General features: G+C 54.1%; 1 protein-coding gene across 1 annotated transcript in view; it reads right to left on the reverse strand.

The window, feature by feature from the left end:
* Positions 1–13794, reverse strand: part of XKR6 (XK related 6) — a 253894-nt gene that overhangs the window by 20735 nt on the left and 219365 nt on the right. Inside the window, exon 2 of the mRNA XM_036240694.1 lies at positions 4172–4368. Within this exon, the coding sequence (XP_036096587.1) occupies positions 4172–4368 (197 nt within the window). The remainder of the gene's footprint in view (positions 1–4171; positions 4369–13794) is intronic.

Raw genomic sequence — 13794 nt, forward strand, 5'->3', positions numbered from 1 at the left:
ACCAGTCACTCCCTGCCCACTGCATGCTCTCTCAGGCCTCCATCCTTTGACATTGTGGTTCCACTGTCCAGAAGAGCCTCCCGACCTTCTCCTTCAGGAGAGCTCCTATTCATCCATCAAAACCCAGATCAAATGTTACCTCCTCCATCACATCCCCAGAAACAGTTACCCCTCCTCTGTACATACATCTATCAAAACATTTTAAATGTGCTGCACTGGGCCATAAAGCACTGAAGGAGAGGTGTGTTTGCAAACCCATTCCCTGCATGCATCTGGCCCACGCAGGTGCCTGACAAGTGGTGGTACTGTGATGCCAGGGGAAGGTGGTCATCAGAGCCCAGAGGTAGGGCAACCCCTCAGGATGGGTTTAACCAGAAAAGGCAGACTCGGGCACTGTGTAGGTGCAGTAAGTGGCCCCCCACCCCTGCCAACGTTCATCCCTGCTTCTCCCACCGCCTACACCAGCCCTGCTGAACTGTTGATTTGGTCTCCAGAGCACCGCTCAAATCTATGCACTCAGCCTCATTTCCTGAAGACGCTCAACCCCATCATCTCACGCCTGGACCTCTAAGCTGGCACTTCCAGCTCAGCTCTGGCTCTGCTGCCTGCACAGCAGGAAAGGGAACCTTCTTTAAAAGCGAATCTGGTTGTATAGCTTTCCTTCATGACCCTTCCTGCTTCACCTGGTGTAAACTGAGTCCTTGCAGGGCCCAGCACAGCCTGCCTGGTCAGGCTCCTCTCCTGCCTGCCTCTCTATGCTCTGCCCCTGCCCCCCGCCCCCCCGCCAGCCCTCCCCACTGCCAACCTCCAGCCATGCTGGGTCCTTATACCTTCTAGAAGAAGCCAGGCTTTTTCTACCTCGGGACCTTTGCGTGTGCTGTTCCCCTTGCCTGGAAGGCTGTTTCCGCTCTTCCTAGAGTCGGCTCCTTCTCATTTACACACAGCCTGAAGGCCAGCTGTCTGGAGAGGCTGTCCCTTACCCCCGTCCAAAGCAGGCTCTGTCCAGTCCCCATCCTGAGTACTTCAGTCTCAGCGCCACATTTGCTTGCTCCAAAGCACTTATCATACGTCATCTAACTGTTTCCACTCTGGCTCCCCAGAGATGGGAGATGCATGAGGGCATGGACCATGTCTGTCGTGCTCCATGTTGCCCTCCGCACGTTCAGGGCACCTGATTTAATGCATCTTTAAATCTTTAATGCAGACTATATCAAGTACCCATAACATGCCAGGCAAGGTGCTGGCGAGGCAAATGCGGGCTCACGAGCCCTCCCTCCGCACTGTTCCAAAAGGAGTTGGTATGCCCACCTTACACACGAAGACGTGCAGCTGGGAAGTTAACTTGCCCCATGTCACCAGTCAGTAGGTGGCCGCGGTGGCCTCCGCACACAGCTCTGCCTGACCTGCCCAGTCCTGGACCGCTTTCCAAACCCCACGCCCGCCCAGAGCACTGGCGAGCTGCCCGCAGAGCCGAGGCTCACGACCCACCCGTGTCCGTGGTGTACCAGCATCTGTTCCCTTCGCCGCTCTATTTTTATCTTCATTCCAAGACACCAGAGTTCAGGAAGACCCTGCTGAAATGCCCAAATGACTCTAGCACAATATATGTATGGACTCTTATCATTATTGTATTTTCACTTGAGTCTGATTTATGGGGAAACGGGACACAAGTCCACGCTGCAGGCGGACTACTACCCTGTTCACCCCGCGATGAGTGCAGAGTGGAAGGTGGGGAGATGGCAGAAGTGGGCGAGGCTGGCACTGGGCACGACCAACGGAAAACCTGCCCGCTGCAGTGACAGTGACCTTTCTAACCATCTGCTCGCATGAGTGGTACACGGGGGACAGGTGCCGCCAAGGGCCGGCCACAGCAAGGCCAGTCGGCCATGGACTCACCAGGCAAGCTTGCAGTCCAAGTCAGACTGTGTCTACACCGAGCCCTGCCACCACCACCACAAAACAGCCAGATGCCGCCCGAGGCACTCGGCATTTATCATGTCATTACATGCTCATAACAGCCCCCCGTGGTAGGTGCTAAAGTCATCCCACCCCAGAAACGAGCAAAGGAGAGGACAGAAGGGCTCCGTCATAGCTCTCTGGCCCCGTCTGTCCAGGGTGCTGCACCCCAGGCGCTCACACGCTGGGAGATCCTTCCTCGTCACCATCAGGGCCCTTCCGAGTTCACAGACTTTCTCTCCTCCTCCAATTTCTACCATTTAAACTGATTTTCTTCAAAGTACATACATGCCGTGTAGCTTTTTAGGAGAAAAGAGAGGGAAGTCACCTGTCACCGTGACAAAATGGGACGGTGATCGGCAGACAGTCCAAAAGTGACCTAGGAGCCAAACGCCAAGCCCCGGCAGTCTCCTCTGGATAACGGCAGGTTTCCTTCCTTCCCGTCCACCCTGCTAACACCACAGACCCCATCCTTGTCCTGGGGACTTACAATCAATAGCGAAGCCTGCCACTGACCTTTGATCAGCCCAGCAGCCCCCAAATATATTTAACCATGAAAGCCTATTTCGAGAAACACCTGTTCCAGACACCAAACAAACACTGGGCATCGCTCAGCTGCCTTCTGCGGCACCGGGCGGCCGTGGGAGGAAGGGCGGGGAGCTTCCCCGGCGCGCGTGACCCTTGTCCCTGCAGCTCTCGTGCCTGCTGGTGGCAGCACACCCAAGCAGCCCCCTGGGCCTCCACGTCAAGAGGGGGCAACACCTGCCGCCCCTCGTTCCTCTCCAGGGATTTCACATCCGGCCTCTCTGTTCACAGCCTGAGAAACTACCACAGAAGGGACATGTGAACAGAAAGGCTGGGGCCGGGATGACCCGCAGGGACCTTGCCCACGCCACTCACCCCCAGCCCTGGAAATGATAAGCACTCCCTGAGGCTCCTGTGCGGCTTGGCGGTTTACAAAGTGATCTGTGCACCTGACATCACTGCGTCCCCTAAACACCAGGCATCACTGTCAGGTCCCCATTACACCACAGAGGCAAGGAGGCCTTGGCAAGATGAAGGGGGGGCCCCAAATCACAGCAGGGTCCACGTGGTGACCGGGACCCCAGTCTGGGACCAATGTCCTGTTGGGAGGTCACCCTCTGCGTCACCTGCCACCTGCCCTATTTGTGGTGCCGAGATGTGGCCAAAAATTGGAAGGACGACTTGGCTGCCTGGGCCATGTGGGAGAGGTGGGAACGGAAACAGCAAAGGGTAGTTTAGATGGGGGCGGGGTTCAGACTGCAACAGGGTTGGGAAAGGAGGACCCGGATAGGAGGGAAAGGGGCCCTCTGCAGTCCCCAGCAAATGTGCCCCCTGGAGCACGGTGCCCTGACCTGGGGAGTGGAGGGCGCTGGGTGTGGGGTTTGGTGAGCAGGAAGGACGCCTGTCACCAGGACTCATGAGGGCTCCCTCTGACCACGGGCGACCTGGAGTGAGACTGTCTTGTTCGGTGAAGTCTAACCTCACGACGCTTCTCGGGCAGCTGAACGGCCGGAGTCCAGAGACTTCCTGCTGCCGCAGAGACAGTGATGTCCAGATAGGGCTCTGGGGGCTTCTGCCCCTTGGAGACCACCTGAGGCCACAGGTTGGGGAGAAGGCCAGTGGGCAGAGTGTGCAGGGCTCTGGACCCCCATCTAACTAGAACAGGGCAACTTGAGCTTGTTTTGTAAATGGGGCTTCCGCACAGGCTTCGATCTGAAGCAAGAGACACAGCTTACAAGGTCTGAAGCTTACAAGGTCTGAAGCTTACAAGGTCTGAAACTGCCATCTACGGCGCTTTAGTCTCTGCCCACGCTGTCGCCAGGCCCACTTCCACCCTGCACACGTGTGAACACTTCAGCTCAGGCCAGCACCGAAGGCAGGGGCCTCTCCCCCGAGGGCCCTGGTCCCTCCCTCTGCTGCGCCTGGGGACCTCTGAGAGCCTGGCTCGGCTCTGCTCTGCTCATTAGGGCACAGTGGCCTGGGCAGTGGGCAGGTTTGCACAAAGGTGTCCGGGACACGTCTGTGCCACTCACGCACTCTTGCGTGGGCCGGGTCAGCTTCGCACGGGAGACTGGGCATCCCAGAGACTCGGGGACCAGAATGGGCAGCACCCACAGAGTACGTGGGCGGCCACTGGGTGGTCCCCAGCCCGCAGCAGGTCGTCCCCCAGGCTCCGGGGCGGGGCACTCACAGGGCAGCGGCTCGGCGCTGTTCTTCTGGATCATTATGCAGAGCTGTAGCACCAGTTGGGGGGCGCTCTCCAGGAAGGTCTCGAGGAGGCGCAACATGTTGACGTCTGCATATTCGTACATCATAGCCCAGTAGAAGCGTCGCTGGTGTTCCTTCTGCCGCTGGCTCTGAATCCCCAGGTACATGGTTCGGATATACCTGTCGAGAGAGACGGAACAGAACAGAGAGCGTGGGTGGGGGCAGGGGCTCCGGAAGGGCCATGCTGCCCTCCAAAACCAGAGCCACCAATGCCGGGGGCTCCTCCTTTGCTCTGAGGTTTCCCAGACACTTGCCCAGCCCACAAACACAGGCACAGACACAGTGCGAAGGCTTCGGAGTAGTATCTGTGGAGCTTCTACTAAATACTCTGGCTGGCTGGGCCCCAGGCAATAGGCAGGTGTAATTCCCACATAGGACAGATAGGAAACAGTCAGGGATCCACACTGGATGGGGAGCGACTAGGAGCCCGCCCCCGGCCATTGGGCAGCTAGGCTTGTGCACCCCTCGACACTAGGGAGACACAGAGCATGCTCTGAGCCTCTGTCCGGGTGTGGCCCAGGACACGGTCACACAAATGCACTGACCCTGCTCCACCAGGGAGGACAAGGGGCAAAGGAATCGGGTTCAGGTAGAGGACATGGGCTCTGGGTTCAAATCCCAACCTTGTCATTTTCTAATGGGACTTGGGACGAATTACTCCAACTCCGTGTCCCTTGTTGCTCTTCTTTAACACGGGGAAAGAATCACAGCATTACAGAGTTGGGGTAGATAGATTAGGAAGATAATTACAGTTATGGGCTCGCATCCTGGGTCCGTAACTAACTTTTGCCCTAACTTTCAAGAGCTGTCTCCAAGCCGCAGTCCGGGGGCATTCAGGGTACTGTCCAGTCGGCGGGCGGTCCCTGAGGCTGGGTCAGGAGGAAGGCGCGTTCGGAAAGCATGGTTTTGTGGCCCAAGTAGGATCAAGAACACAAACCATAAACCAGGGCCACAGCCAACAGGACAGAGCCCCCGTGCGTCCGCACACCCCAGAGAGGGTGGCCAGTGTGCCCCCACGACGCCGCGCCTTAAAGTGGTGGCAGACAGCACGGTGGACCCCGACCTCGTCCCACTGCCTCCGGCCACTGTCAGGTGCCCACCTGGGCTGCAGGCTGCCTGTCTCTGTCCCATCACCGTGGTCGTCCTGGTCCCCACAACTACCCCTCCTGCCTGAACCGAAGCAGGGGCTTCCTCGCTGATGTCCCCCCGGCCCCAGAATCACCCACAGCAGCCGAGGTGCTCTTTGAAAATTGTAAATGCAATCATGTCACCCCTTTTTCCAACCGTCATGGCTTCCTATAACGCTTAGAATGAAATCCCCCCCTCCTCCCCTCCCAGCTCACGGACCTGCCTGCCCCTCCGGCCTCACCTCCCATTCTCTTCCCCCTTTTCATGTCTTTTCTGTCTCCCGTGGGGCATGTGGACCCCTCTGCTGTTCACACCGTGTCCTCAGCGCCAGTGGACATAGAAGGAAGAACCTGCCCTCCAGGACTGAGGTGTCCTGCTGGGACAACACGGTCACCATAGGCGAGGCAGCCCATGCCCGTGTGCACAGCGAACTTACACAAGGGATCATAAAGCAGGCCTCTGAGAGGGGCTCAGTTTGGGGGGGCAATGGGAGACGGGGCATTGCCTAAGAACCTGCGCGGAGTTTACAGAAGCCCACGCTTCAGAAGCAACAACACAAGAGCATACATTCGTAAAATAATTAAAAACTGCGAGGTAACGCTCCTGGCCACCCCCAAAGGGTGGGCCTCCTACCAGAATGCTAATCCCCAAGGAGACCCACAGCTGGTCCCAAGTTCCAGGGTCCCCAGGGCGTGCGTGGGACACAAGGCAACCTCTGAACCACTGCCTGGGTCCTGAAACCAACATGCCGGCAACAGCGCACCCATCCAACACCGGAAGGAAGAGACTGGGCTGTCTCTGGACTTCGGAGAGCCTTTGGGGTGCTGCAGCTCTGAAAGGTCCGCCAGGGGGGCTGGGACAGATGCCTGTTTCCCTAGACACTCCCAGGGGTGAGTGGAGAAATGTTTCTGCTGGAAACTGGAGGCAGGGAGGTGCAGGCTCTAGGGAGGGTGGCACTGCAATGGGGACCCTGTCAGGGAAGGAGAAGGGCAGGCACTTCTGGGCCCATCCCCTCCTGGAGTCCCTGCCAGGCCTTGTGGGGCAGACTTGTTATCATCATTTAACACATGGGGAAACTGAGGCTCCGAGTGAAATGAAGCACCGCATTCCGGTTCTGTTCCAGGTTCTGTCACTTACTGGCTGCAGTGCTGCCCGAGTCACGGCCTCTCTCTTGGCCTCCCTCTGTAAGTTCCCCAAATCAAGGGAGCAGGGAAGAGGCTCCGAAAGGGCAGGGAGGTTACTGCTCCTGGCCTGGAAGGCCACAGGGTCACTGAGCAGACTGAGCAGATCTGATGGTGGCTCGGGAAGGCAGAGCAACGGGGGGCAGGGGAGTACTGGCTGAGGTGCTGAGGCAGGGCTGTGAGTCCAGAAGTTCTGCACCAGCACCCAAAACAGCGGTGTGCCCGGCAGAGCCTTGGTGACAGTGGCCTCACAGATCAGACATGGTTTCCATGACCCAACACTCAGCTCTACCTACATGGGCACCTGCAACACACAATGCCGTGGGCCACAGACCCCCACAGGGACCAGACCACAAATCTGTACTCTTTCAGGGGTACTCTCAGACCACAGACTCTTCATCTCCTAGCTTTGCAAGGTGGACAAAGGTGGAAGAATAATTATGTGGTGGTCAAGCCTACGCATGCAGGTCGCATGCTAAGTAACACTCAGATTCACCCAGGTCTGCCCCTACCAGGGTAAGAGGAGCAACTGATCTGTCCCTCTAGTCCCCGTTTTCCCCAAGCCACAAGCCCCCTGCCCATCATGGCCAGGGCAATGGAAGGCAATGAGCCCAGAACATGCTGATTCCATTGTAATGCCTACAAGAAAAACAAACCTCAGATGTCCTCTGTGAGAGCACCTATGGTATGGGAATAAATCAGGGTAGATGTGGGCAAAGCCAGAGCTCCCCACCCCCGCCCCCCGGATATGCTAGGAGCCCAGCGTGCACCAGGATCAGGTCTGAAACCATATTTGGAAACCACGCCTCCTAGAACATCAGCTCACAGAGCCTGCCACCCTGGAGTCCAGTTTAGGATTTCCCCATCAAGTGCCTTCTACTATTCTTCCCCTTCTGTCTCCTGAAAACTCATCTTCTTTTCCTCAGTCCTTGGGTCCCTAATAAACAACTCAGGGGTATGTGTAAAATCCAGAGTGGGTCTAAGTGACCTCTGGGACCCCCAGCCAACTGCCTATGCTAAGCCTCCAGTCCCGGCGCAAAGACAGCCTTGGCCCATGGCCACAAGGTGGCGCCAAACCCTAAGCCACGCAGGAAGGCTGCTCCAGGTGGTGATCTCATCCCCAGCAAGCGGCCTCCCAAAGCTGAGCACCCTCCTTTGCAGCAGCACCCGAGTGCAAGGGGTGGCAGGCCCAGGTGTGCTGAGTCTCTACAAGAAGGTGCCGCATCTGCAGGAGACACAAGGTGGGCTGCTGTTCCTCCAAACCCTCAGCTTCTCCCCTTCCCGGGCAGGTTCCAGAAAGCTCACTTCCCCCAGGAAGGTAGTCCAGGAGGAAAGACACACAACTCTCCTCCTCCTGGATTTGTTTCCACATCCTGCATCACCACCTGTCACACCGTCTCTCTCCTAGGAGCATCGCATGATGAAATGCACGGGTCTCAAAGCAGGGAGACAGCGTGTCATCACAGAGCAAGGACTCAGAAAAGCTGGCTGCTGGTCGTCATGACCTGGGGCAAGTCCTTCCCAAGGCCGGGCCTGTACTATTTGTCCACCCCAGGGACAGGCTGGAGGAGCTCTGAATCCCGCCACCTTGTCGATCAAATCCCTTCAACCTTCTTTAAGTGAGCGGCTCTGCAGAGCCGAAAGCATGGCCTAACATGTTTACAAATGACACCTGACGTTCGCATGGCTTTCATAGGTGCCAGGCATGCTCGAAGCATTTTGTATTTACTACCATTTAACCCTCACAACAACCTGAGAGGTAAACGCACTATCACCCTCATTTTGCAGAGGGCACCTGAAGGAAGCTCCGAAGTTCGGAAATGTGCTTCCATTTACCCAGCGAAGCCAGCGGCCGAGCAGGGCTTTGGGGCCAGGGCTCTTCACTCCTTCCCACGTGCCTCTCAGAGGTGGACCACTGGCCTCTTTTCCTCTGAATTTGGCACAGGGGAAAAGCACAATTCACCCAAAATACCTGGGGTCTCTTCCAGTTCTGACAGTGGCTGTGTTACATTGGGGAACATCTCCTAAGCTCCCCAGGCTAGCCCCAGCTTCCTTGTCTATCAAATGCCTGGCCCAGAGTAGGCCCCCAGGACGTGAATGGATGAATGAATGCAATCATGCGTCCTGGAAGGCTCTTGGGGGCTTCGAATGACATGCCCATCAGCATATTTGGGAGACAGAGCCACAGATGACAGGTATTTCAGTCCCCCAAGGTGCTCCCTGCCTGCCTTTCCTTCAGCCTCTCTGCTTACTCTTCTCCCAGCTCTATCTCCTCCCCTGCCTTTGTGCACCATGGATTGTTTCAAGTTCCTTCACCAGCCTCCAGAACTCTCTAGTTCTCGGAGCACACCTTCCTTTTCACATCAGCACTTCGCGGGAGACACATTTGTCATCTCCTTTTCCCCACTGGCTCATAGGCTTAGAGAGGCGGAGTGATTTCCCCGAAGTCACACAGCCAGTCATAGTTCAGGCAAGTCAGAGAAGGTCTTGCCCAAACTACATTGCCCCCCTGGGAATTAGCTATGGCTCTGCCTGATGCGGGTTGGGAGGGGAACTGGGTGATTTCTGCCTGGGGCAGGAGGCTGAAGAGGTTTGCCTCTGTGGGCCCACAGTCTCCCGCTGCTTCTTATAATGTTCTCAGAAACGGCATTTTGAAACCTCTGATTGTAGAGAACCACCCACCCTCAAAGCCCCAAACAGGGCTCAGTTGAGGTTGTGGGACCTGAAGCTTACATAATCCTCTTTAGGAAAAATAGTTACACCTACCAAACCTGTAGAATAGAAATAGCACCAATTCTATACACTCCCCCCCCCAAGATAAATAAAATAGGAAAGAATACTTTCCCATTCACTTTATGAGGCCAGCATTACTCTGATATCAAAGCCAGACAAATACTATATAAGAAAATAAAACTACAAACAATATCCTTCATAAACATGGGTGTAAAAATCTTCAACAAAATATTGACAAATCCAATCCAATGATATATAGAAGGAATGATACAGCATAAACAATTAGGGGTGATCTTGAGAGTGTAAGGTGGGTTTGATATTCAATGTAATCAATGATATTAATAAGAAAATTGCCCAGCCGGTGTGACTCAGTGGTTGAGTGTCAACCCATGCACCAAAAGGTCACCAGTTCGATTTCCAGTCAAGGCACATGCCCAGGTTGTGGGCCAAATTCCCAGTGGGTGGCATGCAGAAGGCGGTCTATCGATGTTCTCTCTCATTGATGTTTCTATCTCTCTCTTTCTCTCCCTCTCTTTATAAAATCAATAAAGAAAAAGAAAAAAGAAAAATCACACATCACATTAATTGATGCAGAAAGTATGCATTTGACAGAACTCAACATTCATTCATGATTTTAAAAACCTTCAGCAAACCAGGAATGGAAGAGGACTTTCTTAATCTGACATAGAGGAGGGTCGTCTAGAAAAACCCACAGTTAATATCATAATTAATAATAAAAGACTGAAATTTTTCCTTCTGAGGTCAGGAACAAGGCAATGATATCCACTCTCAGCACTCTCATTCACCATCATACTAGAAGTCCCAGCCAGTGCAATAAGCTAAGAAAAAAGAAAGTATACACAGAGTGCCAAGAAAGAAGCAAAACTGTCCCTATTTGTAAATGAAACATTGTCTAAATAGAAAATCCCAAGGAATATACAAAAAAGCTGATAGACCAATTAGTAGGTTTAGCAAAATGTTGTGATACAAGTTCAGCATATAAAAATTAAATATATATCTATTGACTACTAATGAACAACTGAAAATTAAATTTTTAAATATATGTAACATTTCAATTAGCTCCAACAAATTAAATGCTCAGAAATAAAACTAATAAAATGTGCAGGATTTATACTTTAAAGCTACAAAACACTAATAGAAGAAACCAAAGTAAATCTAAATGATAGAGAGACATGCCATGTTCATGGATGGAAATACTCACTATAGTGACAATATAATGACTATTTCCCCCAAGCTAATCTATGGATTTAACACAATTTCAATAAAAACCCTAGCAGAATTTTTTTTTTTTTTTTTTGGCAGATATAGACAAATAGATTTTAAAATTTATATGGAAGGTAAAGGAATTAGAACAGCCAAAAACAATTTTGAAAAAAACAAAATGAAAGAATTTAAAGAACTCCCACTATCTGACTTTAGAACATACTATAAAGCTGCAGTAATTAAGACAGTGTGGTGTTGGCAAAGATCAGTGGAACAGATCACAGAGTCTAGAAACTGACCTGCACATACACGGTCAACTGACTTTTGACAAAGAGCCAAGATAATTCAATGGAGAAAATATGTCTTTTCAACAAACAAAGTGGGAACAATTAGTCATTTATAAGCAACAATGAACTTGAAACATATCATAGATTAAAATGCCACAACTATAAAACTTGTAAGAGAAAACATGCAAGAAAATCTTTGTGACCCTGCACGAGGCCAAAAGTTCTGACAGGACAGAAAAAGCATGATCCACAAAAGAAAAAAATTGATGAATTGGCTTCTGTCAAAATTAATTTTTTTTGCTCTGTAAATAACATTGTGAAGAGAATTAAAAAACAAAACAAAACAAAACAACAACAACAAGCTATGGACTGGAGGGAAACATTTGCAAATCACATGTCTGACAAAGAACTTGTACCCAGAATACATGCAGAACTCTCGAAATTGCCAACTCAGCAAGAAGGCAGGCGGGAGAGCCTGGCTGAGGAGAAATCACAGGATTGCTCACCTTCCCACCCTTCCCTGCTCCTCTCCCCAGATGGAGGTCCCGCTGGGCCTGGTCCGAGGACCCCGCCACCAGAACACTGCTGATGAGGTGGGGGGGTGGCTGTGGGGCCCCCGGGCTGGCCTGAGCCTGGAGAGGGAATGAATGGGTAGGAGCTACAGGATGTAATGCAGAGCTGGCCCCACAGCCCTGCCCCAAGGCCCCCTTGGGCCAAACCAGCTATTGTGGGGGGACTGCCAGGGTGAGGGCGGGGATCTTACTGTCTACTTAGGTAGCCGACATGGCAGGGAGGTTTTAGCTCTCACCACTCACCCACTAAGTGGCTTCTTCTGGAACCCAGTGCCGAGAGCTCGTCTATCTCACACAGGAGTGGTGGTTGCCTCAGAGGGTGCCTTCGACCCCAGCTTCCGCTAGGAGGGAAGGAGGGACCAAGAGGAGGAGCCTCAGACTGGACCCCAGCACTAAGCTATTCGACATCCCCGGCCTCCTTCCTTCTCTGTGTGCAAGTCTCCTGGCGCAGGGCCAGCGGGTGGCACTGTGGTAAGCCTGCCCCTCCAGAGCCCACATGCCCGCCAGGGAGGGGACACGACACCAGGACGCCACTAGAAATCTGCTGGGCACGTGCTGGACGGGGGCCATGGCAGAGCCTGCGTCTCACCTGCCACCCGCAGTGCAGGCCCGGGAGGCTCTGCACAGGGGCCCGGACTGGCCCTCCTCGCGGTCACCTGAAGACCTGCCCTGGAGCCCAGCTGGGACAAACCACACAGCGCAGCTCCCGCCTCCCCTGGGCTCGGGGGCTTGGCGGCAGGGCTGTGGTCCCCGAGCCCGCTGCCTCCGCCGTGGCAGGCAGGCCGGTGGGCAGCCCCAGCTGGGGCTGCTCTCTGACCCCCCCAGCTCCTTACGGAAAGACCAGGAAAGCTGACCTCAAAGGCAAGTCACACTTTTCCTCTGAAACTAACAAAACAGTTATTCACCTGAAGGGCTCTTTGCTGTTTGTAAAATATGCCTTCATATTTTTGTTGACTTAAATAAGACTAGCCATGCCTTCGGGGCCACCCTGAGGCATCTTTACCCCTATCCTGGGTGGGTGTGGCTCTCACACATCTGCATGCACACACACCACCTACAGGAACACCACAGACACACGCGCATGCAATGCATCCCTGGCATGTGCATGCTAACTAACAACACAGGAAGTTCATACACCCACATGGCAACACACTGTGTCCTGCACAGTTCAGAGACCCACACATACAGATGGCCATATGCATGTACCTGCCACACACGTCCAAGTCCCCTGCAGACACCTGGAGGCACATGCTCACGCCCCTGTGTCGGAGCCAACCCTGGATTTCTGAGGGTGGTCTCCCGCCTGGGCCTCGCTGCTGGCCACGCACTGTCCTCCCCGCTGACACAAGGACACAGTGAGGTGCTGGGCTCTCTCGGGCTGTGGACCACCCCAGAGAGAGCAGGGCCACGGCAGTGACTGGGCAGATGGGAAGAGAGAATGTGGGGGTTTCCAAATCGAGGACAGCACTGAAGAGCTCACAATACCTGAACTTGCGAAGTGCCCAGGCCGCCCACCCGGCCCTGTTCTCACGTGCTTCCCTTTCCTCTGCCTGCACCCGGACCCTTTGGGAATCAGCTCGTCTGGTAGCCCTCAAGGTGTTGAGAGCTGTTGTGACACTGGAAGATCTGCATTCTCGTCTCGTCCCCCCTTCTAAGGGTGTTCTTGCCATTTCTGACCACACCGCAGGGCTGGAAGGGTCTATGGTCAGGTGGCCCAAAGGAGGGGTGGGGGGTGTTCAGGGTCCTCGCTGCATGGGCTTGTATGGGATTCTTGCCACTCTGGGGCTTGTCACCTGCTGAGAACTGCTGAGCTGGGTCCGCAGAGAGGGTGCTGACTGGGGACCTCTGAGGCTGCTGTGACAAGACGGCTGTGCTCCTACCGGCATGCCGTTGAGTCTGCCCAGGTAGGGGCCTGCGCTGTTCCCTCGGGTCTCGGAGCAGGAGCAAGCACAGAGCGCAAGCCCTTCCAGCTCTTCCAGACCTCAGGGGCATCAGCCCTGACTTGTTGGTGAGCAGTGGGACAACATAAGCAAAGACAGCCAGAGGAGCCCTGGCCGTGTAGCTCAGTTGGTTAGAGCATTGTTCCCATGCACCCAGGCTGTGGGTTCAATCCCCAGTCAGGGCACATACAAGAATCAACCAAAGAATGCATAAATAAATGGGACAACAAATTGATGTTTTTCTTTCTCTTTCCTTTCCTCTCTCTCTAAAACCAATAATAAAATAAAAAGACAGCCAGAGGGCACATGCCAGGAAGACCTAAGGTGGGGAGTCTTGGTGTGCCAGGGAGATCTGGGTGGGGAGTCTCAGTGTGCCAGGGAGACCTGGGTGGGGAGTCTCGGTGTGCCAGGGAGATCTGGGTGGGGAGTCTCGGTGTGCCAGGGAGATCTGGGTGGGGAGTCTCGGTGTGCCAGGGAGACC

Source organism: Molossus molossus, unplaced genomic scaffold, assembly GCF_014108415.1.
Source record: "Molossus molossus isolate mMolMol1 unplaced genomic scaffold, mMolMol1.p scaffold_m16_p_4, whole genome shotgun sequence".
In the NCBI taxonomy this organism is placed as follows: domain Eukaryota; kingdom Metazoa; phylum Chordata; class Mammalia; order Chiroptera; family Molossidae; genus Molossus; species Molossus molossus.